We start from the raw sequence: 27,090 nt of genomic DNA on the forward strand, positions 1-27,090 counted from the left end.
AATAACGAAATCTAATGATTGAATTGTCCTATTAAAATCACAAGCCATTATCTTTATAATGTTATTAAAGTCGTTCCATGCCTTTTATTCGTGAAATAAAATTATAGATAAATTTTGTAAAGAAAATTACTTAACTCCTGTCCCCATTAAACTGTGTCATTTATTATTTTTGACTTTTATGAGTTCTAAGTAAAAACTTTAGTCTCAATTACCCATTATCAATGAAAGTATTGAATTGAAAAATCGTTTTTTAGCAATGCATTATCACTCTTTTGCTTCCAATAATTCTGTTATTACTAATTATGTTATTACGAAATATATTACTTCCAACTTTAAAAATATGTACATTATATTGTAGAAACATTAGGTTATTTCGAAGCAGGAGACACGAAAAATGAGCAATGCCCACGCCGGGACTCGAACCTCGAACCTCGGGCCTGTCGAATACGCGCTGAGTGTGCTACCGTTACACCAAGAAGGCACGCTAAGAAGTCGGGAGAAAAACCTTATTATATCTGTCACAAAAAGTTTAAAAATTTGATCTTAGGTTACCTTAGACGAAGAGTTCGCATTTTTTGCATCTCGACTTGAATGAGAAAAGTTAGAAATGACGCTGCAGATTTTGTTGCTAATAATTTTAAACGCTAATCAATCCTCCAACTCTTATTATCTCATTTTGTGATTAACAAAATGAAATGGATATTAAATGCAAAATTTGTTTGTAAAAAGGCAGGGAGAAAGCAGAATTTATAAAAGGTGGAGGACTTTTAGAGTAAGCTTAATTTCTTTGCAAATAATTATTTCTAACAAATGGAAGATAATTAATAAATAAAATCAATATTAAAGATAAGTATACAGACGCAAAGGAAATAGTGTGACAAACAATGGCATCATAACTTTGAAACTGTTTTTTAAGCTAAGGCGCGACACCCAAAGAACCACGAAGTCTGCTTAGTACAGCAGTCATTGGTGTATGTTCTTTAAAAAATGTAAAAAAGTTACCCTTTTAATACCTTGTTATCGTTCCTTTAAGTAAAATGGCAATAGATTTGTTTTATAGTCTGTGAGAATTTGAAAACTTTATTATTTATTGAACAATTTTTAGATGTAAAACAACTGACAAGAAATAGTCGAAAAAATAAAGCGTCTTTCGAAAATTCCCCCAAAAACTCAGAAATTATTTTGAAAATACCAAATAAATTTCATTTCATGGATTTCGTTTCTTTATTTAATGGTGTTGATAGTAAAATTCTTAGATTTTAGATTGTTCGTTAAACGAAGATGTGTACGAATATACGTTTCAAACGTTAAATCAAAACTGTTAAATTTAATCTGAAAAATTAGCTTCACCACTTTGTATTGCGATCCTTAAACAGTATATGCGCAAACATTTGAGCTCGATAGCCAAGCAGAAGACATTTTAAAATCTTTCGACATCTTTCGACTTCTCGACATCTTTCGAATGCAGCAACATGAGCTAAATAAAAGCTTCAAATGATGAATTAAAAATAATTTTCTTGTATTTGTCACAGATAAGCATAACTGTATACGTTTATTTTCCTCTCCGGAAACCTAACCAAAGCAATTTGCCTGGCGATGCTATGTAGAAATTTTAAGGTAGAAGGTATTTTTTTTCTGCCTTAGCTAAAAATGATTCGTTTGCGAACAAAAGGCTTTTAAATGTAATTGCTAATAGCTATAAGGTTTTTAAAATTTTACATCGACTCTTGCTGGAATTTTTCTACTGTTGGCTGCAATTTAAATTCAATAAAGGTTAACTAGCCATATATTTGTAGAATTGTAGAATTTGCTACATTATACAGAGGGTGTTTACGCAATTTTAGAAAGATTTCGGTAAAGAATTAAAAAAACATATGTTTTAGAATAAAAATTTCTGAAAACAACTTATTATCTAAAATGAGAAATATCCTCCACTAGGCTTACATTTAATCTTTTTTCAAAATCTCGCATTTAGACACGCTATGAATTGAATTTTTTTTTTGCTTTCCGAAGACAAATCCTTTAACCGACTATTCCATAATTAAAAAACATTGTGAAATGCATGGTATTTAAATTTCTCAAAGCAAAATAAATAACATTATTAATCGTAAAGGGAAACACCATAATTTATCGCTTCGACCTGAAAAGAAGACTCCAAGAAAATATCTTAAATAGGTACATGCCGCTTCTAAGGTTTCTGAAATTAAATCGTTAATAATAAGAGAGAAACCGCTGTCGCACACATCAATTCAATCATCATCAATCAATACATCTGCACCATATAAATAAAATAATAACCAAGATTTACAACTTTAAAAGGGTAAAAAATATAATGTTCAACAGCTTTTGCCGACGCATGAGGTTCAATGAAAAACAATTTCTAGAACTTATGACACGAAATATGAAATATGAAAACTATTGAGTAGCAGATAAAAGGAAACACATTGTAACTCTTGGTGAAGCATGAGTTTACCTAAATGAGTGCCACGAAATAAGGTCTAATTATAACTGAAAACGAACCGAAAAATTGTACAAACCTGATTCCGTCAATGCAAAGATAGTTTGAATGACAATGCAAAAGTCATACTTCGAAACATACCACTGCATTCCTTGAAAAAATAAAGACTGATATTGCATATATATCTTCAGCATATCCTAGCGAAGTTCTGTGATGTTTCACCTATTGAAGCCTTGGTGTTTTGAAAAAAGCTGTTTTCTAAGTGCAAAACATTCACGATTGTCGGACTTCGGCAAATAGTGGAAGAGAAATGAAAATCAATATCCCTGAAACCTTTACGAAAAGCTCTTTTATGATGAAAATCACGGCGCACAATTATAGTCCAGAAAGAAGACTTTAAAAAATGGCCCCAAAACTGTTCTGAAAGTGTGTAAACACTCTCTTTGCATAACTGTGTTTTACATAGGCATTTTTCCTATTACACATAAAAGTCTTTTTTTCCCGTTAATTGCAATTACAATAGACAAATTTGCTTGAAGATCAAAGTAATCAAAATTTGAAGTCAACATATTTTAATGTTCTAAATAAAGAAAGAGCATCTTCATCATATGAAGTGAAAAAGTAAAATGACAAATTTTAAAGATAACTATTTGAGTTACATGTTGTTACTGTTATTAATGTGAGATGGTATTAGCGCGATTTCAAACGTTCTGTGCTTGTGTTTTGCCTTAAGTAAAAATGCACATGAACGGTGTCATACGTAACATAGGGGCCGTATTAAAAATTCCTGTATGAAAATAAAATAAATTTTATCAGCATTGAATTACTAATTAAAACATAAATTTATTTTATTTTTATTTCTTTACTATTATACTATTTCATTATCGCCTTTGTAAAGACAGCTTATTCACTAATAAGCGTACAGTAACAATATCTTACCAGTGGAAATGTGTTAACAAGTGTTCATATCACTATTCTTTTTTTTTAATTTCTAGTTTCAGATTAGAAGACAACTGTAGTCAGAAATACAAACAGAAGAAACAGGTAATGAAACTAAAACTACAGTAAATCTATAAATCTTTCATCCTGTGTCGAGCTTTACAGTATTTCTCCCGCAAGTGCCCCGAGCCCAATGCAGCGATTCAAAAGGTTTGCGTCTATTTCCTCACAAACGTTGCATAATTGACAAAGAGGACGTGGCAGAATTTTTATACGATATATATGCTTGGAGAGGAAATCATAGCCAGTAGCGAGGCGAAAGGTGGCAACAGATCTGTCCTTTGGCCATAGTGGAATATTTGTGATTTCCTCAATCCATTTCTTTTCTTTGTTTGCCTCTTTGATGTTTTTCCAATAGTACCCTATAAAGATCTTTTAATTAACCGTTTGGCGGTATAAAAAGGAATTGGTTTATCTGTTATTTAAGCAATTTTGGTTGCCTTCTTTGACAGGGAATCAGCTATTTCATTACCCTGGAGTTCGCAGTGGGCTCGTACCCATTGCAAAGCAAACTCTTTATGGTTTTCGATTGAATCATGAAGGTACAGACGAATATTTAAAATTTCAGCTGAAACAGGAGCTTCATAAGCGATACATTTTCTTTAATATACAAAGAATGCTCCTCCGAGACTAAGAAACGAGACAAATCAATTATAGCCTTGCAGGTATTCGAACGACAGGTTTTGGAATACTCGAAGGACATGATACTAGTTTAACCGCAAGAACACATGGGCTTGGCGATAATTCCTTACAGTTTCCTCCACTAAAAGGCAAACGGGAAGAGAAAAACAAGACTCAGTCGGCCAAATCCAGGTGATGAAAAAGCCATCCATTATATTTAGTTCAACCCTATTTGTAAATACATGCGTTTAATATTTGGGACCGAGAGATGTGAGAAATCAAATATGTATGTCATCTCTATGATTTAAACCATCGACCTTCCGATTGCCAGTCGGACGTGCTAATACGAACGATGAAAAACGATAAATTCTTACAAATCCATCTACCCATAATGTTTAATTCACATGTTGTATAACTATAAAATATATCTCTCATTGTATACTATTAATTATATTATAAATATTTGGTGATAGTATGAATGAAGGATGATGGACGGAATACTCGATAACAATGGAAAATGCGTGAAAGTACCTGACTTCTGAAAATGCTAAATTGTTTATTTTAAGTATTAATAACGAAGAGAGTTTCGTTTAGTGTTAACCTTTTTAACTTAAAAGAATCAAGTTGTCGTCTTTAGTAATCTTATTTTAGTCTTTTGTAATCTTAAAACATTCAAGTTGTCGTTGCACGACTAGTGGGAAGCGTTATGTCGCTCAGTCCAGTCCTTGATGTTTGGAGACTCCAGAATTTCTCAATCCCTAAATTCTGCTGCTGGTGTACCAGTTCTGGCTGCATCCCTGATTTCCTGCGACCAACGCCGTTTCCCTATCTTATTTTCCTCTTTGCCATTTAACTTTGTGCTTCTCATCTTCTACCATTGTTTTCCAAAGCAGTATGGACTGCCTTTTGTCATCGCGACTCAGACGCTGTTTTCCTTTAAAATAATGAAGTATCACTTTGCATACCCCACGAGGTGCGCAAAACTGATACTTTATACACCAAAAAGAGTAAGCTTTGTATCTCTTGTGATTGTATGACTGAACATGTTATATTATATTATATTACATGAGGTAAAACTTATAATTAATTTCGTCTTAGGGATACACAGTCAAAAAGGTTTGGAGGGAAACTAATAAGGTTTGGAGAGTTAGAGACTACTTTAGAAGACTATATCAGTACCTTTCTCAGATTTTCCACGACTTAACATTCTTATTACATGTCCTATCCCAATCCGGTTTCTGTACTTGATTTCCTTTACTGAAGTCCTATAAAAGAATGGTCTTAAGGAAGATTATTAGGCTTTAAAAATTAATTTGTAAATGTACTTTTTCTTTTCTGTTTACATTATAATTCTTGACTTTTCTTTTTTAGGCAAAGGACTTGCTACCACGACCGCCCTTCGGCGATGGGTATGAAGCTCGAGTCGCTCCAAGTCATTTAAATGTGTTCCTGAACCTCGCCAATCTCATTTCCAGAGATGGAACACGACTGGAAGAGGCAGACATGGTGAGATTCAGATACCTTCCTTAACACTCCTTTAGATTTGTCCTCTATGATAATAATATTAGTAGCAATTCACTAAGTAGCATTAACATGCGAAATATAACTGTTGAAATGAGCTATTTCTAGCACTTATAAAGGTAACAAAACTTGACAGTAGCCTACATTAAAGCAATTTTCAAACTGAAAGCAATTAAAGCCAAAGATTAAAGGGTCAGCACTTTTTAAATACCCTATATTTTGCTTTAACCAAGACAACCTTTGTTATACTGTTAAATAACACCTTGTATATTTAACACCTTGTATATAATTAATACAACGTTTATAAAGCACCTTGTATATTTAACAATATACAAGGTGCTTTATAAACGTTCGTCATGGCTTTATTTTTGTATTGCAATAGTCATGGCTGCATTAATATTAACTATGTTAACATTAACCTTTCCCATTTTATCATGATGTGTAGGTACACACGTCGCAAAAAAATATTACAAATTAAGCAGTATTTTTAAAAAACGTTATTCTTATTAAATTTAATTTTTCAAGTGATAAATTAAAAATAGAGAGTTTAAGATAAATTTAGAGCCATTAGGGTTTTTAAAGTAGGAGATGTGAAAATTGTGCAATGCCCTTGCCCGGAATTCGAACCTGAACCTCTCGAATACGAACCAAGTGCTCCTAATTATATCACGAAGGCATGATGGAAGGAAGGAGAAAATACCTTACAAAATCGTTCTCAAGTTTTCGATTCATAATTAGTTTCTATGTTTTCTTTGTCAGCTGTACCAGGAGGCAATACGTATGCGATCTGATTACGTCGAGGCTTACATCAACAGAGGAGACATACTTATCAGATTGAACAGGTTGGTATGAAAGCTGTGTCATTTCTTAGCTTGATTCAATAGGTTTTAGTTGTTTCCTGTGTTCTGTGCTGTACATCGGGAAGGAATTATTTATATGCTAATGAGATATTCATTACTTTTATTCGCAGGACTCAAGAAGCACAGAGCGTTTATGAAAGAGCATTGCTGCTCGATGAAGCTAATGCAGACATCCATTACAACGTAAGCTTTTCTCTTTCTATTCATATATTCGCAAGGATTAATTAAATGTTCTTAAATCCATATGCATGGTATACTAAATGAGACAGGATGGTATAAATGTAAAGCAATAAAAATTTAGGATTCTGTTTTGAACAATATCCAATGTTTCATGCAAGAGTGCATCGCTTGTTATTTGTTTCGTGATTAGATGATAAGTATTTTGAGTAAAATTCCATGATCTCTATTTCTTTAGTAAAGGTTTTCAATTTCATAGCTCGATATAGCAAGCGTGGTCATTCTTGTATTTCAGCACCACGAATTAACTTACAGAGTTAAATTAGAAAGCGAGGAAAATCAAGCTGAAGTGTACTTATGTATGTTTTTGCGTAGTAAGCAAACAGTTTAAAAAACCAAGAACCAAGAAAAATGGACTAGGCAAACGGCAAACGGAAAAAAAAGGCAAACGGAAATCGTTGTCTGACAGAATCTCTCAGATTGTCAAAACAGAAGATGACAAGCAGAAAGAATGACAAAACAGAAGATGGTTTTCAAGTGAGAAAACACAAACAAACAATAAGTGTTTTCAGCAAAGAACACTATCAAAATACTTAATTAAACCGTAGTTTTGCTGTTATTTATTACTTCAAAATATATATTTTCGAATATTTAAATAATAATTATATGTGCAACGACTTTTTATTTATTACTCTTCATGTGAAACAATGGTAGTAAGACAAACGCTGTTTCTCAGTAAGCATTTGAACACAGTATCTGAAAAGATCAGCAGGTTTCATCATATATTCTTTTAAAGGACTTCAAGAAGGCTATCCAGAAAACTTTGTAAGGGATAATGGAGGGATGAGTCGATCAATTCGAAAAATTTTCGGAAGCGTCGGGGACTGTAGGAATTTTATAATGGTGCCTGTGTCTTTATAAGAAGATTTTCCCACGATTCCTCATAAAGACACTCTGATATAAAGGTGCTAGCACCTTGATATCATAAATTGATAAAATTTTCTTTCTTCAAGTTATAAACTAAATCTAATAGTGGTACTGACTTCATAAGCATGCTAATGCATTTATGCATCGTTGAGGTTCTAGCCCGCTTATGTAAAGGTTCCGTCACCTTTATGACTGAGATTTCTTCAAGGCAGAAATTATGATAAAGCTGCGGCATTTTGATTTAAGTTTCTTTATCTAAATACTAAAGTAAACTTCACAGTGATGCAGGCATCTCGTTAACTATTCACTAAAATTAAACACCAAATGTCAAGGCATTTTGTTGAAGTTTGCATTCTTCTTGGTGTTAACCGAGCTTCCTTAAGATGCCGGTAACTCCATATAACTTGATGAACAATGGCTAACTTGCAAAAGCTGCCGACATCTTAATTTAAGTTGGCGACTGTTTGATCTTTAAAGAAACATCTTGAAATCTTGATGGAGGCTGAATTCTTCATGATATATGCTGAACTTCATAAGGGTGTCAGCAGCTTCTTACTGTTGTACATTTATTCCTTCTTCAACAATGGTCAGTTTGCATTAAAGTGCCGGAACATTTAAGCAAACTGGCCGCGTCGATCACACCACCCCCATCTGCCCCTGTTGGTAACGACAGCTTTGATGCGATCAACTCAATTCCAACCCTACGGCACAACGTGTTTGGAAAACTTTTTGCTTGAAACATTCCTCCATAGAAAGGTATTAGCACATATTAAATTAGAGAAATGCTATCAGAATGAGAAACTAATCTCTGAGGAAATGTCTATAGAAAACAAAGTGCATAAGTGATCTAACTAAGTGTAAGGTTGCCACATCCTGATGCAACCATAACTAGTCTTTATCCTCATTCAGCATTTGTAACTGGGGAGCAAAGGAGCTTTGCACCACTTTTACATAATATTCACCCAGTGCTACTTTCACTAATTTCTCAATCATCTGTGCAGAAAAACCATAATTTGACTAAAACCCTACTCAAACACTGAATGATAAAAAGCATTTACGTAACTACTATTTTACATATGCAGTCATAAATAAAAACAATTATTTGCTTACGGTAGGATTTTATCACCACGCTATTAATTTCTGCCGAAGGCTTAAGGACAGGAATGTGATTCACTTAAAACGCAAGCCTGGGAGAGAAATTCTGGTTTCCAAAATGAGTTTCAGTTTGTTTTATCTGGATTGGCTAAAGCATGTATGCCAATTAATTGCGAAAGGGCATTATATAAGAATCATGTGATGGTTATTTATTTTGAAATTAAGTTGTTTAGAGAGATTTATTATCAGCAATCAGTATTTAAGGAGAGAAAGGAAAAATATCAAAATTAAAATTGAAGGTTAAGGGAGAATTGCAAATTTTTTTTATTTTGCATACATGTAAGATAAAAAAATATGTAAATCAGCTTTATAATTTAATTTATTAATAGCTTCTTAATTCCTCATTTCTAATTCTGTAGGGTTTCCCTTATCTCAATTAAACAGTTATTCAAATTCGTGTTATCTTTTCTGAACTCCTCAACTTACCCTCGCATTTCCTCGCCAAGATGAAAATTTAAAGTGAAGTGAAGTGAAGTGAGTATTTAAACGATCGAATCTCGGAGTTTATTCAAAGCGTGTTATCGCTAGCCAGCGCACGTTACATGTCTGTTCTTTCTGTTACGCGGAGTTGCTGATACTCCTTTCTGCCATTTAAACAAGTATCGCGCCGGGTAGGTTGTTGAGATAAACTAGTTAGCCTTTAACTTAAATTGTTGGTCCAGCACTACACTTTAGCTCTGAATTTATTGTGTGATAACGTTTCTTAAGCTCCACCGCAAGTTTTCGGTGTTATTGTAAGCATGAAGTACGTGCCTTTTCTGTTCAGAGTTTGACGAATAATAAAGAGATATTTTAACCCTTCTTCTGTGCTGGTATTCTTTACGCGTGTGCGAGACGTCGCTAGGTTCCTTAGTAGGATCTAGTAGAGTTTATGTTACCTGGCTATTTCCTCTTCTTCTAAAAGTTAGTAACAACATTACTGGACTGCGTCATTTCTAGATTAATCCATGCCATAGCCCTCGTAACGCTCATGACATAGTTATTTCGGAAGCTAAACTCTGAGAACTGAAACATTTCTGACTTAAACCAAAACCTTTCTCTTAACAGACTGTCAAACTGGATAAATCAGCACTTTAGCTTCTCTCTGTGTGCTCCTTGGAAGAAATTTCGCTGTTCCCTCTTTCTCTACCTACGCTTGCTAGCTTAGCGACGACTCTGGCTTAGCTGCTTCTATTAAACATGTAATGCGTCATCATCAAAATGGTTGGATGCAGATTGGCCCCATTGTGATGTGCTATGCCATAGGGCGATCAGCAAGTAATAAAGAAATATTTGGATTATCAAGTAATTATTTTGATTCGTCAAAAGTTCTCCTCATCTTCTACAATGTAATTGATATTTTCAGTGATGATCTAACCTCAATCCGCTCGCAACTGCAAAATAACTTCTTCCCTAGTCTCGCACTTATCTCTCATCAAATTACTGTAAAGAACTAAATTATAGCATCACACATATATACACTGATCATAGGCTAATTCTGGATCATCAGTTCATCGGCTAATTCTGGATACAGAAAAGCAAGGATTTTTGTAGAAGAGAGATTTCAATTGATTTCAATGTTCCTTCCCCCCTGACGAAGTGTCACTGAAGTTGATTGAATTCCTCTTTCATTTTGTTCCTTTTTCTTTAAATATTTTAATTGGGATATTGCTTGTTTAAAAGTTTTGGTTTAATTTTTTTGTTGTATTTATAGGGCTATTTGAAATTTATTAATTAAGAATTTCAATTTTTGGTCTTTGTGAAAAATTAGTTCTAAATTTCTTACTTTATGTCTATATATATATATATATACCTGGAAATAAGATTCTAAACATATCTTTTTCTCTAAGTTTTATTCCTAAAAATTCTGAATAAATTTTAGAATGTGAAAATATATAACCTGGAAATAAGATTCTAAACATATCATTTTCTCTAATTTTTATTCCTAAAATTTCTGAATAAATTTTAGAATGTGAAAATATATAACCTGGAAATAAGATTCTAAACATATCATTTTCTCTAATTTTTATTCCTAAAAATTCTGAATAAATTTTAGAATATGAATATATATATATATATATATACTTGGAAATATGATTCTAAACATATCTTTTTCTCTAATTTTTATTCCTAAAATTCTGAATAAATTTTAGAATGTGAAAATTAATACCTTTCCTTTATTCTTGTGCCCAGTGCAGTATAAGCTGCTCTAAACCATAGTCGTCTTAATTCCTAACTGTATAAATTACATATTACTATTTTTCTCCATACCTACTGATTACATTTCATTAATTATCTTTCTAGCTGGGAGTTGTTTTCCTGGAACAAAGAAAAACAGATTTGGCGTTGCTTTCTTTCGAAAAAGCGCTGAAAATAAATCCTAAGCATGAGGTAAGCCGACGCATTAATTATCTTTGGAAAAAATTAAGCCAAATTTAAATAAAATAGAAAGGTGGAATTCTCTAGATAATTCATTTTTTCTTTTCTCATTCCCTAAGTTTTGATAAAAGAAATAAACGTAACTCTCTACAAATAAGAAACCATTCTGTTTGATTGAAATCTGCATGCCAAAAAGCAATTAGTTTAATAGTTAATGAATCAAAAAGTTAATTAGTTCTTTTTAATTTAATTAAAAATAACTAATGAAATAATAATTTTTCTTTTTAATGTCCAATCCAGATTTAATTTTTTATTTCTAGCTTCTAATTTAATAGTAATTATGTTCGCAAGTGTATCAGTAAATGGTATAAATTCACCTTGGAAACGAAAGAGCAAAACTTGTACTGGATTTACTTCGAAGAGTTTTGTAAGATGGCGTAATTTTAATTTTGATATGCTAAAATTTTTTTATTCATCTATCTATAGTCTTCGCTCATCAGTCTCCTGAGATAATTTGCTCAGTATAAAAAAATATGATGCAATTTTTTGTTTTATTTTCGTAGGAAGGCACTTGAGAAATATAAATAACCAGAATGCAGACATTTATAAATAATAATCAAAGCACTATATAAAACCCTCTGCTTACATTCTATAGATTTTATTAACTGCAGAGAGTCCCAATAAAAGCGCCGGATTTAATGTGCCCGAAAGAATAATTTATTCTTAAAAAATGAAAAATATTTTTTCATACTTACACCGTGTAAATGCTCCGATTTAAGAAGGTTGCGTTTGATTTCACATGGTAACATTGGCATTTTTTCACTGCCAGCTCATTTTACTGCTTAGATGACATGGAACACTACGCAAAGGTTTGATCTGGTTCATTTGATAACGGCAAAGCAAGCTATCTGGCGAGATGCTTTCGTGGAGAACTTTTCAAAGAAACCTGGCTCGTATCCATGTTACACATGGAAAAAACCTCGAAACCACCTACGCAGCCAGCCCATTCCCCCCATTCTCGAAACCGGGTCGAATTACCAGCATTCAGGGATTTTACCGATCGGCCACTAGTATTGCCCGCTACACGGGGGAACAGAAAGTTTTGATTGTGAAAATACATTGCAAGAATGGAGAATATTATGAATAGACTGTTAGAATGTTTATAAGGTCTAGTTACATCTCCCGTCTTCTTAGCATGCCTTCGTAGTGTAGTGGCCAACACGCTGGCCGCGTATTCCAGAGGTCCGTGGTTCGATTCCCGGCGAGGGTGTTGCTCATTTTTTACATCACCTGCTTCCGAAAAATTCTTAATGTCTCTACAAGCTTTATGAAATCTTTGGCCGTGAAAGGACACCTAATGAAACAACAGTTCACTGACTGACAAAGAAATTTGACAACACAGTTTTTTCACAGATATTCAATCACCACGCTCGCGATCTAACCGGTTTGTCGAAAACATAGCTAGTTTGCGTGACAGTGTTATTGTTGTCTCCAAAATTCCGAATTTAAAGAGAAACAAAACTGATTGTGGCATTACCCACTCCAACAGGCATATGCGCATCTAGAGAGTGCGATGTTGCAGAACACGTCATGAAAGACATAATGAAAATATAGCTAGTTTGCGTGACAGTGTTATTGTTGTCTCCAAAATTCCGAATTTAAAGAGAAACAAAACTGATTGTGGCATTACCCACTCCAACAGGCATATGCGCATCTAGAGAGTGCGATGTTGCAGAACACGTCATGAAAGACATAATGACAGACACAGATTTTAATTCTTAAACTAGTACAACATTTACTTGTAAATACGTACAAATATTTTCCATTTCCTAATAAAGTATTTTTATTGGGCATATTAAATACGGCGCTTTTGTTGGAGCATACTATATCGTATCGCCTCTACTGCCTCTGTTACACTAATAACCAATTTTACGTTGATATTTGAAAGATGCATTAAAGATTTAAGTTGCCGGTAATGATAGTCGAGTTCTCAAGGTCATTCTTAAGGTCACAGGTTTGTCTCTTTCGTTCTAGATGGAAAAACATTATGTCCCTTTTAGTTTATGTTTTTCATACAGGAAAAGTAGCTTAACAACCGGAAATGTAAAAATTTTTTATTGCAATTTGGAAACTTCATGTTACAGCCTTAGATCTTGAAGAGTTTATCTTTCGAATTTCAAAAAGTTTTAAAATTAGCGAAGAAAAATTATAAAATTTTAAAAGTTCATATCCAAATTGCAGTTTAAAATCTGAAACAATTTCGATTCAAATAATAACGAAGTATCTCAATTAAAAATTAATCTCTCAAAAATTAAAGTTATAAAGCATAAAATCATATACGAGTATTTATTATGAGTTGTTCAAAATAGCAATTCTAGATAAAGGCAAAATCTTGCTACGATGCTCTTTCATCATATAGAAGATTGCGCACACACTTGTTTAATACATTTATCGTTCGAAACATATCTGAGCATTTTCTTCCCTGTCTATATGCTCGGATATCAGATCATTCAGTTAAAAGGAATAAACACCTGTAATAAATTAATTCAAGTTTTTTTAATTAATCTGATAGTGGAATTTTCAACTTTTTGAAAAATATTTAGCCTAGAATTTTATTATCACTCTATGTAAAAAGTGTTTTACGAAATCTCAAAACTATAGCTGAAAGAAATCAGTTCAGGGAGATAGCGTTTGATTGAATCGAACCTACCCATCAAAATACTCGTTCGAATTTTTTCGCTCCTCGCTCCAACGTCGCTAACCAGTTCCGAACCCACTGCTCGTTCGATTGATTCCGCTCTTTCTTCCATTCTTCCTAAACGCTCGGTTCTGATCCGGTCCCATAAAAGTCCCGTTTTTCGCATCTCTATGATAAATGTACTTCTTGATCCCGAATTCTAATACGCGAATCTTACTGATGTACAATTTAGACACTCCTGAATTATACTAATGACAGCAAGCCGCTAAAAAGCCACTATCAAGTAATATCAAAATATTTTTAAAAACGCACATTGTTTTTTAAATGGCTCGCCTTTTTTTATTCTGTTAAGTATAGACGAAAAAAATAAAAAAAGAAACTTTTATCCAGTATAGATCAATTGTAGCTTTCTATTTTCATCGGATGTGAATTTATTCGAAACATAAAAGTACCAATTCTATCAGAAGTTAAAAACAGTTGGAAAATGTTTTTGAAAGTAGATAAATAAAATTTTACCACAAGCACTTTCACCCACTTGAGTCTGATTTCTCGAGACTACGTCTCTCTGAGCTATTTATCTTCATACTCACGTGTGAAGACAGATTCTTTCCGATTGTAACCTTTGCTTTTGTTATTCTTAGAACGCGTCAGGATTGAAAGTTTCCAGAAAACCTTTTCCTTTAAAATGGAAACTGTTACTTCATAAAGAAAAATGTTTACATATCTCCCAGTATTGTCATTTGTTATCTCCAGCAATTTATCTTCACATCACAAAACTTAACACACAAACGAAATGTAAAACGAAAAAATGTGAGGTTCGATATGTCCCCAAAAGTAATGTATTTTTCGAAAATAAAAAGCAATTACAAAAATGGCGAGTGTCATGTGCAGTCAATCAGGAAGCCTCCGACAATCTTTTGACGTGAAAGTGCAGTTAATGAAACAACAGTTCGAAGATTATTCAATAAATCTGAGAACACAGTTTCGGCAGCAGACATAAATTCGGGTCCGTGACACTTAGCCGACGGGACACTTAACCGACATCAGTTAGCCAACAGGACATTTAACCGACACGTACACTTAGCTGACAGGACATTTAGACAACACGGACACTTAACCGACAAGTACACTTAGCCGACAGGACATTTAGCTGACACGGACACTTAGCTGACAGGACATTTAGACGACACGGACACTTAGCCGACAGGACATTTGGCCGTCACAGAGAGTTCGCCGTCAGGACATTTAGCTACGGGACACTTAATTGTCAAGACATTTAGTCAACAAGATACTAAGCCGACAGTGTTAACTGACACTTTGTTGTTCACTGGCACGTACCCAATAATTATTAAACTATTAATTACAAAATTTCTCGACTTCTCCATAAGCTCAATATTTAAGCTATTTTTTTCACTTATCAGTAAAATTCATTTTTCGATTCTTAAGAATCTCATATGTGCTGTTAATTATTGTGTTAATTTAGCATTGCTTGATATGTATCGTGTTGTTTGGTGTATATTGACCAAATTGAAAAAGCGCTGAAATTTCTTCTCAGAGAATATGACTGAGATTTCGAAAGAAAAAAAGAATTTTTTTAGCTAACTATGGCGGTCACTTAATTACATTTTAATATGGGATCTTCAAAAATTATCCGTAAAGCTTCTTCATTTAATCAACTGGGTTCTTTTGAACACTTTCACATCATTAATAATTTTCTTGTTTACTTAATGATATAAATTTTCTAATCTCGCTCTTCCAAATGCTTTCAAATTTATAATACCTTTACGTTTCAATTACTATTTTACTCAATACATCATGTTACTTTCTTTCCCTTACAAAATCGTTTCGCTCCTCCCACTAATGAAATTTTCTTTCTCTGTCATGAAAAATCTGAATAATGCAAAAATTATTGTTATTCTTGAATTATACTTTTTATAGAAACATATGGTGATGAAGGGTTAGTTTAGCAAATATATCTTATTTTGTTGTTAAAAAGAATTTTAAAAAGTGAGTTTTTAAGACAAGTAAAGGTATAAATTATTTATGACCTCTATAATGGGCTGTTCAAGTTCATTCTTGAGATAAAAATTCTGTAACATTTTTTATTGACCACTTGTACCTGCTCCGATTTCCTGTCTGGGAACTAGCTGATAGTTGACACTCTGATTGTCCTTAGGAGATTAGATCAATATAGCGTTATAAGTCGAACTGGGCTAATATGCATAAGCAATTAGCATTTAAGCATTAACCACGCCTCTCTCTTAAAATACTTACTTAGGTTAATGTTTATAGTACTAAACTGCTACTTAATGTTTAATTTAGAAGTAAAATATTCTTTAAAGTTTTGTTTTATTCATAACTTAATAAAAAAATACATTTCTGTAAAAACTACATTTTCACTCTTCATATATCGAAAACGTTGCTGATATGAAATTCCAGAAGTGGGAAAATCTCCGAAGAGAAACCGGAGGAAGCTGCAGAGGGCGGGGCCACAAACTAAGCAGGGTGGAGCAAAGAGAGACATCCTGAAAAGTCACCGTAATGTAGTGCCATATATCGAAGCTAGATTTAACTAGATCAGTCAGTCATGTAATTAGATAATATTATGTACTCTGTTTTAAAATTCGCGATGTGTAATTTTCAATATAGTATGTTATTGAAAAGACATAATTATTCATTTTAATATAACATATTAATGTTTTTCTTATAAAATGTAACTTTTCTCAATATCTGTTAGAAATGTATAGATTTTCATTTCATTTTTCATTAATTTTATTTTTTTTTCTCTTTCATTCCTTCCCTTTCTCGTTTTCGGTTTAGCTACATGGTAATGGGAAAATTTTTGGTGCCCATTTTCCTGAATGCATTTATAAAGTTCTAAACTAAAACCGCAATTTTCATTAGAAAAGACTGGTTCATTGGAAGAGACTGGTTATACACTGGTGTGCAAAAATTAAGGACGAGACGGTTTTTTCAATATAACTTTGTACAAAAGCTTTCCAAATCAATACATTTAATACCGTAAGATCCCCAATACGTAAGGACATGAGCAATGTAAGCAACACTTACTAAAAGAGAAATCAGAGGGATAAAAAGAAGCTTTATTGAAAAAGTAGCATGGAGCGCAATGCGACTGAAGGCCGAAACATCCCTGTGATGGGTGTCCAGCAAGAAACATCCGGTCTTTAATAGGGGATATGATCTCCCCTGACTACTAGGCAGGTTTCACAGCGTCTGCCCATGCTGAGAATGAGGGTGTGAATGAGTTGTTGAGGCATTGCTGCCCATTCGTCTTGCAGCGCCAATCGAAGCTCCGGAATCGTTACTGGTGTAAGGTACGAGCTGCCATGCGTCTGCCTAGAAAATTCCATACATGGTCGATGGGATTGAGATCCGGAGATCGTGCCGGCCAATCCTTACGTTCAATATCCTCACTCTCTAAGAGCTGTTCGGCAGCTACTGTGCGATGACATGATGCATTGTCGTCCATGAAAAGGAACTGCGGACCCATAGCACCTCTAAAAAGACGCACATATGCAAGAAGAATCTCGTTACAATAACGGGTCCCGTTGACTGAACCATCGTCGAAGATGTGAAGGTCTGTACGACTACCAAGCATGATGCCTCCCCAAACGAGAACACCGCCACCTCCATACCTGTCCCTTCCAATGATGTTCGAGGGATGATTGCGGCTTTCCCGCTCTCTCCAGATGAGTATGCGATGAGAATCGCTACTCAGACTGTATCTGGTCTCATCTGTAAAGAGTACTCGTCCCCATTCATTGTCTCTCCAATTCCGGTGATCCCGGCACCACAGAGAATGCCTTTTCCGATTGACAGGCGTTAGAGGTCTGCCGCCTGTTTCTTCTGGCCTGTAAGGCAATATACCGGTCATCTGCGGGTGTGGTTCCTCGTGGACGACACTACTAAACCCCCGGATAGCTGTTCCTGTAGTTTGAAATTGTCTCCAAAGTTGTGAAACGATGCTGTGAGCAATTCCGAACTCTGCAGCCACACTTGTCACACTGCGGCTTTCCTCCAACTTCCCAATGATTCGACTTCTCGTAAAAGCATCCAGATGTGGTCTAACAGATTGATTATTCGCCATTTCTCGCTGAGTCAGCAACTCGGTGTGATTTTAACTGCTATACGGCGTGCAATCTCTTTGCCAGAAATACTGATCTTACACCGACAACATGCTTTATACTACTCAGACACTCCCCCATTACGTCTACCTGCATATCTGCGCATGTGCTACCGTACATCCCCTTACTTAATCTCCTGATTGGTCTTTCTGTCCGCTCTGCCTCTTCTTTCAGCTGATATGCTATTTTTTCGACTTCGTTCTTAATTTTTGCACACCAGTGTATATTAAGTAAAACGGTCCCTCTATTTCTGTTAGGCCCAGCAGCGGCCGAACGGTAAAGTCACTGAACACTGTCAGTTCGGTCCGAGTTTCGAATCCCGCGAACGGACAGGCAGCATAATTATTTTCGTGTTTTTCTCCATGTGTAACATGTATACGAGCCAGTTTTCCTTAGAAAGTCCTCCACGAAGGTATCCCTCCCCTTAGGCAGATAGCCCTCTAACTCTGCCGTAATTACATATACCAATCCTACTTCTATTAGGTTGCCGCAGCCCACGAGGTATGAATTCCAGTGCTGGAGCTCTATCCCAGATTAATAAATATGCGATACCTAACGTGTAAATAGCATTCTGAGGGTGTAAATAGCATTTTAGAAAAAAGCGTAGTCCCAGTGTGGCGAGGATTAGTGCGAATCACTCTACTTTCTGACAGGGAAAGGAAATTTCATTAGTGGAAGAAGCGAAACGACTTTATACGGGAATGAATTTAGTATGATGTGTTGAACAAAGTAGTAATGAAATGTGAAAGTACTAGAAATCTGAAAGCATTGGGAGGAACAAGACTCATTGTTGGCTTAATGTCCTGACAGTTAGCTTTCTATGTCGGCAATATATCCTTTCGGCTAAGTGTCCATGTCGGCTAAGTGTCCGTGTCGGCTAAATGTCCTGTCGGCTAACTATCCTTGTCGGCTAAATGTCCTGTGCTAAGTGTCCGTGTCGGCTAAATGTCTTGTCGACTAACTGGTGTCGGTTAAGTGTCCCATCGGCTAAGTATCCGCTACCGCATAAATTCACCATGCTTTCAAACCAGTAGATCTGCTGAAAACATCGCAGTTGCATATGTCACTGTTGTTGCATGTCTCCACCCAAAAAAAATCTCGAATTGAATCAGTAAAATAACTTAAAAAACTAAACTGAACGTGTATTAGCCACTTCGATAGAGAGATACGTGAAAAAATTGATTACGAATGATACGAAATGATTACAAAGATCAGAACAAGCTCACGACGTTCATCATGCAAGAAGTCAAAAGCTCCAGCCGTTGGCAAGAGCCTTGAACACGATATAGGTGGTAGCCCGGCTTTAGCTCAGTTACGCCCCCATTATTGAGAGACACCACCACTTAGCCCTAACCTCTCAAGAGGACTTTCGGCTCTCTGTATATTTAGAGTGCCGCTATGCCGTACAGACATTATACGTTAACAAACATCCATATCTTCTCCGAGATTCGAGTTCCAGTCAAAGTCACTAACCACTATCCCGGTTGGGTCTTAGAACAACTCATGGAGAACATATGAATGGCATTGTTCTTTATTCTTAAATTAAAACATTTATATATTGTAAGCTCCTAAAAATATTTTCTATTTTCAAAAAAAAAAAAAAAGTATTTTGCTGGGCGTATTACACCTAACACTTTTACTGGGCACAATCTAGTTGCGTTTTAGTCTCTCTGGTAATTTCTAAATAAATAAGTCAGAGAAAGAAGAAGAGATAAATTGTTTGCTGGATTTAAGCTAAAACAATTTTTACAGATGAAGAAAATCATTTGTAAAGTCGCGCAAGGGAAAATAAGCAACGCCCTCGCCGGAAATCGAAAGGCGTACCTCTGTAATACGCGCCCAGTGTGCAGATCACTGCACTATGAAGGCATTCTAAGAAGTTGGGAGAAATACCTTATATACTCCCCCTTTTAAAGGGCGACTGGGGTTTTAGGGGACCTAGTCGCCAAATCCTGGGTGTGAAGAATCATTATCCACCACCCTTTTAGTTCGGGCGCCACCGTAGAGTCATTAAGTTAATTGGACGCAGGAGAGATGAAAAATGAGCAACGCCCTCGTCGGTAATCGTACCGAGGGCCAGGAATACGCGCCCAGCGTGCAGACCAGTACACTACGAAGGCATGCTAAGAAGGCGCGAGAAATACCTTATAATAGCTTTGATTTGCTTAACAAAAGAACTAATAGCATGAATAACGAAACAGCTCATTTAGCAACGATTAATAAGTTTTAGCAAATATGCATGTAACTGACAATAGCATATCGATATGGGACTCAACAAATGGCAGATAACTCGAAATTAATTTTGGAGCCTCAACAAGTAGCACGGTTGTAGTATTTACACTCGCGTGCGAAATCCGTTGAGAAGAATGTTCGTCTAGTACAAGGATAGTCAACTTTTTTATACCTACCGCCTACTTTGTAGACGTTTTATATTTACTTATCGCCAACCTTTTCCGCAGTAACTTAATTTGATGCAACTGCAAAGTAATTTTTTGAGTGAAGAATTAATAAAAACAATATGGCTAACATACAAAAAATGATAAAAAAGATAAAAAAGTAACAAAATGCTGCTTAAGTTGAAGAAAATAAAAATTAAATGTAAACATTTTTAATTAACCGTTAATGAGAACCTCGGGTTTGATGCCGAGAAACTAAATATTTGATATTCCGGTTGAACTTTCCCGAGAAACAATTGAAGATCTTTTTTGGAATTATTCAGACGATGTTTCTCTGATCATGATTATGATTAACAGCACTAAAGCCTGATCCTTCACATGAGGTAGGAAAAGGTATCCAGAAATTAATTATAATTCTCCACATGTTTAGATGTAACGAAGACCTTTTTTCCCTATTTAGCCAAAGGTTTTCGCATCCACCACTATCAAAACTATATCTACTTTCCGCATGATATTTGAGTTTTACAACACAGCAACTAAGAGATAGTTACACAACAACTAAGTGAAACGATAAAGTCTTATAAATGTATGGAAGTAAGAGAGTGCTGAGCGCTGTTACAGAACTGAACTTTCACGTGTTCATCCATGTATATATGCATCCTTGTATGTGTGAGTGTGTTTTGATCTTGCATGATCGTACCAAAACGTCTACCGTCCAACGCGAAAGCGTTAATAAGCTTAAATCGCCCACTAGTGAATGATAAGGACCAGGCTAACTATTTCTGATTTACGTCTACAATAGATACGTTTTAAATAGATTTATAATTTTCTCTTTGCTTAATTATTCCCATAATATAATAATATCATCATAAATAACACTCAATATATTATCTATCTTCATCTAAATGTTCTCTTTCCTGATGTTTTTCTTGCCGTGGCTGTTGCATGTCATGTTACTCCTGCTACTCCTCCTGTTGCGTTTGTTTATATTTTTCTTTCTTTTTTATTTAATCGTTGGGCGTCCGTATCATAGTGTTGTTGATTTTCTTCTTTTCCTTGTTCCCATGGCTGATGCCATGTAATTCTGCGATTCCACAGAAAGCGTTTCGTCCTTTTTTAAAGAAATTCGTTAATGTAGGCATTTTTTTCCAGAAAGATGTTACGCCTTAATTAATTAAACCTTAATTTAAGCCTTAGATAGCCTTAGTAATTTAAAGCTTAGTTCACTAAGCGTTAGTTAAGCCTTAGATAGCCTTAGTTAAGCCTTCGTTAAATTTCTAAGTATGAAATTCAGAAGAAAGCGGAATAAATTTTATTTACATTATAATAGTGTTTTACAATCATAATTTCTATGTATGTGCCTTCCGTGTTTTAGGCGTAACACCTTTGTTCTTGCATTGCTAACGTTAAATAATAGAAGCACTCCAAAGGCAGGACGCCCGGTGAGCACCCAACTGCTGGCGTTATCAGTTATCACAGCATGACTAGACGACGTCTCAATTTTGATTGGCTGTTGGATAAATTCGTCATGAACGCCGTTCTTAAATGCGGTTTAAGTAAAATTGTAGCGGTGCGTAGCGGACGATACAGGTGACTACTTGAGACGCCAAATATCACGAAAGGTGTGTAGTACATACTGTCATCGCAGAGCAGGTTTAATATCATCATACCTCAGAGAGAAGAGCTGCAGGCGAAACATTTTTCTCAACTCCATAAATATCCCAGATATGTGCATGCGCAATTGATCATCGAGCGCAAAAGTTTCGACCAGAAACAGTTCTTACCCCGTTCTTCTCATTCTAAATAGTGCTGAGAGAAATGCGTTTCTCGGAAAAGTTTCTTATAGCTTCCCGCATCGTTATGTATGATAGCCCCAACAGAACTGAAGATTTTTCAGATCAGAACCTGCAAAATGTTTCGAATTTCTAATCTAAATATAATTGCTTTTGATGCTTGTAAATCAAACGTGGTTAATAAAATAATACTTACTACTTAGATAGTTTTGTCCGTCCTTACTGCTTACCTTCTTGGTATAATTGAAAGCACATTCGGTTGGCAATCCAGAGGTCCGGAATTCGAATCCCAATAATGGCATCGCTGATTTGTCATGCTTCTGCTCCAAAATTAACCTAATGATTCTACAAATGTTATCCGAATTAAAATGTGGTGATAGATAATTCGCCACTGCTTGGATTTGGCGATTTAGTCTCCTTCCCCAGTATCCCCTTACCGACTTCGTTAAGAGAACGGTTTCCAAAATGTTCTCTTTCTTAATTCATGTGATTTTTTATGAATGTAGTGAAACGTAATAATTAATAAAGTGAGTAAAAATTCATTATTTTAAGAAATTTATACCAAAATTTTGCATCGAAATAAACAAAAATCTCAACCTCCACCAACATGAAAATATTGATGATAGGAGCTTGTTTTTGACTTAATGTTAAGTATGTTAACATAATATACAGTGAAACAGAATAATCGGAACATATTGATTCACTAATAATATGCGGCCAAAGTTGTTAGTCAACACTCAGAAATTAAAAAAATAGACAAGTTATTTAAAGAATAAAGGTATAATTAAAATCCTCGGAGGTTAATGTTTTAATTTTTATTGCACAACATGCATAGTTATGTACAAAATCTGTGTGCGGAATTTTTAATTATTCTGTGATGAACTTTTAGATTTATTATAGTAACCGTGAACATAAAATATTAAAAACAATTAGTTCAACGTTACACAAAAGAAAAAGATCCATAACTGAATATAAATAAAACAGTAAGTTTGATACATTGTTCCCAAATGAAAATTTTAAAAAATCTATCGAAAATACTTTGCCACTTCTCCAAACATACTGAAATACTTAAAATCATTTAGTTTAAAAATAACACAGAAAAAGGAGGAAATTAGAGCTTTTATTTGTTTTTCAAACTTCAGCTTCCGGTGTGACGCGCAATTACTTTTGGCTTTTTGTTCCCTCAGAAAAATTGGTATATCGCCACTTCTAACCAAAATATCCAAAAATGAAAAGTTTTTCTTACAGCTAAGAATAAGGCCTTTAAAAATATGAAATAAAAAATCAAGCCAAAATCGGCCTTTAAAAATATGAAACCAAAAATCAAGCCAAAATCGGCCTCCTGAACGAGGTCTTTTAACCTTAAATTGGAGATAATGTAATGAATTTTTTCCTTTCTCACGGCTTGCCTTTGTGGTGCGGTTGATAATTAATTTGGCTAGCAGTCACCAGATTCGGATCCCGGGAAGTGTATCGCTGATTTTTCATATTCTTTACTCCAAGATAAATCTAATGACTCTACATAGTATTTAGTGTTTTATTCCATATATTTTATTTCCTTAAAATCAAAAATCTTCCTTTTCTTAGTAGTACTGAAATTAAGGCTTGCGCTTTCCATGCATCTTAAACAAGAAGAAATGTGGTCTATTCGGCCTAATAAATTATTTATTAAAGAAATCTTAGTTTGGTTTACAACTAAAAGTAAAAAAGTACATTAAATATACTCCGCTTTACTATACTGAGTATTTTTATAGTTATGAAGAATAGAAGCAATAATAGCCGCAAATAAATGGATCGGTATATTTTTACTCACTTATTATTACTTATCAAATTAAAAATTTGTTTTAGCATTTTCATTTTCTTTCATTCGCAAAATGGTTTGATAAGTATACTTCCCTTCCAGATTAAAAAATAAGTAAAACTCCACTTTTCCAACTAAAATTGACGAAAGTGCCATTAATTTCCATATGTTAATTAAATTTGGAGAATGGCTCTAGAAATAGCAGCCCACGATAATTTTATAAGTACAGAATTTTTGAATTAATTTCACGAAAATATAATTAATCTTCCGAAATCGCATGACATCTTGCCTTGGAAAGTTCATTAAGAGCGCATTTCACATTAGTCACCGCGACCGTTAACTTTGTTCATTGGTTTTCAGATTTTTATTTTGTTATTTCCCCTTGTCGTATGAATTTAATTTCTGCCGTTAGTTTCTGAAACACGCTTCCACAAGACATCGTACTTTTCTAATGCATTTGTTAGTATTACAGGAAACTGCATGTTACTTAATTGGAAACTGCAATATGATCTATATCGATTTTTCATCTCGCTACTTTGTTCCATAAATAAAACTTCCAGGCAAAATAACATATATTAAATCATGTCGAATCCATGTAAATATAGCAAAATCAACATTAGCTATACGCTGTGTATTTTATTCTACGGTTACAGATAGAAGCAAGGCCAGCATTCATGCATTTTCATAAGCGTATTAGGTATCGCTGACCCTAACTAACTGTGAAATTTCCGTCCCAGTTAGAATATCTCGAAGAGAAATCAAAGGATCTTTCACGCCTCTTTTCCTTATTACCAACCACTCTAGAGGACATTTTAACTGCCCAAAATTTTGAATGCCTCTTAAGTGCGCAGACACGAAACGCTCACAAATATTCCTTCTTCAGAATTCGAATCTAGTACCATCGTTACGCAAATCAGTGTTACTAACCGCTTTGACATTTTATGTGCAATACTGGTGCAATTTTTATATCATGTCACACTAAATGCTTTTCTGAACGGTATAATTTCTTGTCTATACTGTAAATATCTACCTGTAAATAATCCTAGGAATTCAATGCAACAAGTATTGGTTTGTAATTTTGTGAATCTTAATTATTTAGCTGTGTATCCTTTGTTTAACGTATAATATTGTAAGAGTCTAGGCTCGTTTAGCTAGTTGGAAAAGTCTAAGCTTGTATAACTCTGGTTGGAATTGTCTAGGCTCGTAGATTTTTATAGTTATAACAGTATAGGCTCGAATAACTCTAGTTGGAACAGTATAGGCTCGAATAACTCTAGTTGGAAAAGCCTCGGCTCGTATGACTGTAGATGGAATAGTCTAGACTCGTATAACTGCAGCTGGAATAGTCTAGACTCGTATAATCTAGTTGAAATAGCCCAGGCTCGTATTAACTTTAGTTGGAATGGTCTAGGTTCGTATATTTTATTTGGACTAGCCTAGGCTCGTATAACACTATATGCAATAGTCTAGGCTCGTAAAACTCTGATTGGAATAGTCTAAGTTCGTATAACTCTAGTTGTAACAGTCTAAGCTCGTACAACTTTAGTTGAAATAGCCTGGGCTCGTGTAACTCTAGCTAGAATAGTCCAGGATTGTAAAACTCTAGTTGGAATAGTCTAAGCTCGTATAACTTTAGTTGGAATAGTCTAGGTTCGTATAACTCTAGTTGAAATAGTCTAGACCCGTATACTGTAACCGTATAAATGCAGCTTTTATTACGTTGCATTGTAAATATTCATCTTAACATCACTCTACGAGGATAATACAAATGATGCTTCGCTGAGTTTCAAGAATCGTCTATGTGATAAAATATCTTTTCACTTTGTTTGATATGAACGTTTATGACATGATTCATTGCAAAGTGGAAACAATAAACACATCTAGGCATATTTTTGAACTGAAATTGAGGAATCAGTTTCTAAAACTTGGAGGGTTATCTAACTATGTGCTGTTTTTCGACAAAAAAAATTACAGTTTGAATGTTTCAGATTACAGTCTAAAGAGTTTATTATTAAAAGCTATAAAAAGTTCCTAAATATTCTTTAAAAATATAAAAAGAATAAACAGTCTGATCTTGGCCCACAAATATCAATTCCAATAACTGGTTTAATTTAAGCTTTATGATAACCTAACAGTTAAAGAACGAGTTTCCCAGAAATTGAAAATATTGTACACTCTACGGGTTCCTGGATATCTCTTTAAATAATCACTCAATCTGAACGAGAAAAATTAGAAATTTATTATAATTAACAAGGACACAGAAAAACAATAAATAGCCGAAAGAGAACGCAGATACTTCTGAGTATTATAAGAAACGCCGTTAAATTATTCATATCACTCTCACGGTAAACTCTAATACGAAATTTAGCTTTCCTTCAACTGCAGTTTCTCAGACCTAAGTTTTTGTTTGGTTTCGATTTTTTTTTTCATATAGGGCACTAGCCATATTTAAGCTTTCACCACTACTAAGGCCAGAGGTGGTGGTCATTTTATTTTGGAGGAACCTAGTAGACAGCCACCGTTACCTCTTATGAGGGAACAGACAATTTATATCCATGGCTTTCTCCGGGATTAGAACCCCAACTCTTCGGGGTCGCAGTGGGCTCTTCTAATCACTATACCGTCTGGGCGGCTCTCAGACTCCTAAGTACCAATTAACTTCTTGATACTTTGCTGTTACGCTAATTTTAGCGCATACGCTATTACTAGCACCTTAGCGAAATCTCAGTAGGAAAAGCATGCCTACGAATTCTAAACGAAGATCCGAAGTTAGAGAAATGCAGGAAGCAAAAGATATAAAATGAATCCCAAGCATCGTGGATAAAATGGACTCTTGCCAATGAGGAACATAATTTTTCCTCACAGAGAGCTGAAGTTATCTCCAAACAACTAGGGGTGAGAGCCACGAGCAAGTGTTGTGTAAGTCATATTTCAGACCTCACAGAGAGCATAAAAAGTTCACCGATCATTTGTTATGGAGAGAAATTATCTGATAGCGTTATAAAAATTAGGTGAATGATTTTATGATTTATGGAAATCTTAATTTTTATTTGATTATGAATTATTTATTTTAAGGCTTTAATTTTGGGGAAAAACAGATGCTTCTGGAAATATTATTTAGTTTAAATGAATATTATTTATTTTCTTTTATTTGCAAATCTTGTACAAACTTTTATTCATT

At 34.6% G+C, this 27,090-nt stretch overlaps 1 protein-coding gene across 2 annotated transcripts in view; it reads left to right on the forward strand.

Annotated features, from left to right (window-relative positions):
- The window catches only part of LOC118198726 (protein O-mannosyl-transferase Tmtc3-like), a 268,461-nt gene that overhangs the window by 184,353 nt on the left and 57,018 nt on the right, over positions 1–27,090 (forward strand). For both annotated transcript variants that reach the window (XM_085821740.1, XM_085821741.1), the window contains exons 13-16: positions 5,450–5,584; positions 6,359–6,441; positions 6,570–6,642; positions 11,002–11,088. In XM_085821740.1, the coding sequence (XP_085677866.1) occupies positions 5,450–5,584; positions 6,359–6,441; positions 6,570–6,642; positions 11,002–11,088 (378 nt within the window). The remainder of the gene's footprint in view (positions 1–5,449; positions 5,585–6,358; positions 6,442–6,569; positions 6,643–11,001; positions 11,089–27,090) is intronic.

This window comes from Stegodyphus dumicola, chromosome 8 (genome assembly GCF_044657685.1).
Source record: "Stegodyphus dumicola isolate Sdum_Otavi_A_Nest chromosome 8, ASM4465768v1".
NCBI classification, from domain to species: Eukaryota; Metazoa; Arthropoda; class Arachnida; order Araneae; family Eresidae; genus Stegodyphus; species Stegodyphus dumicola.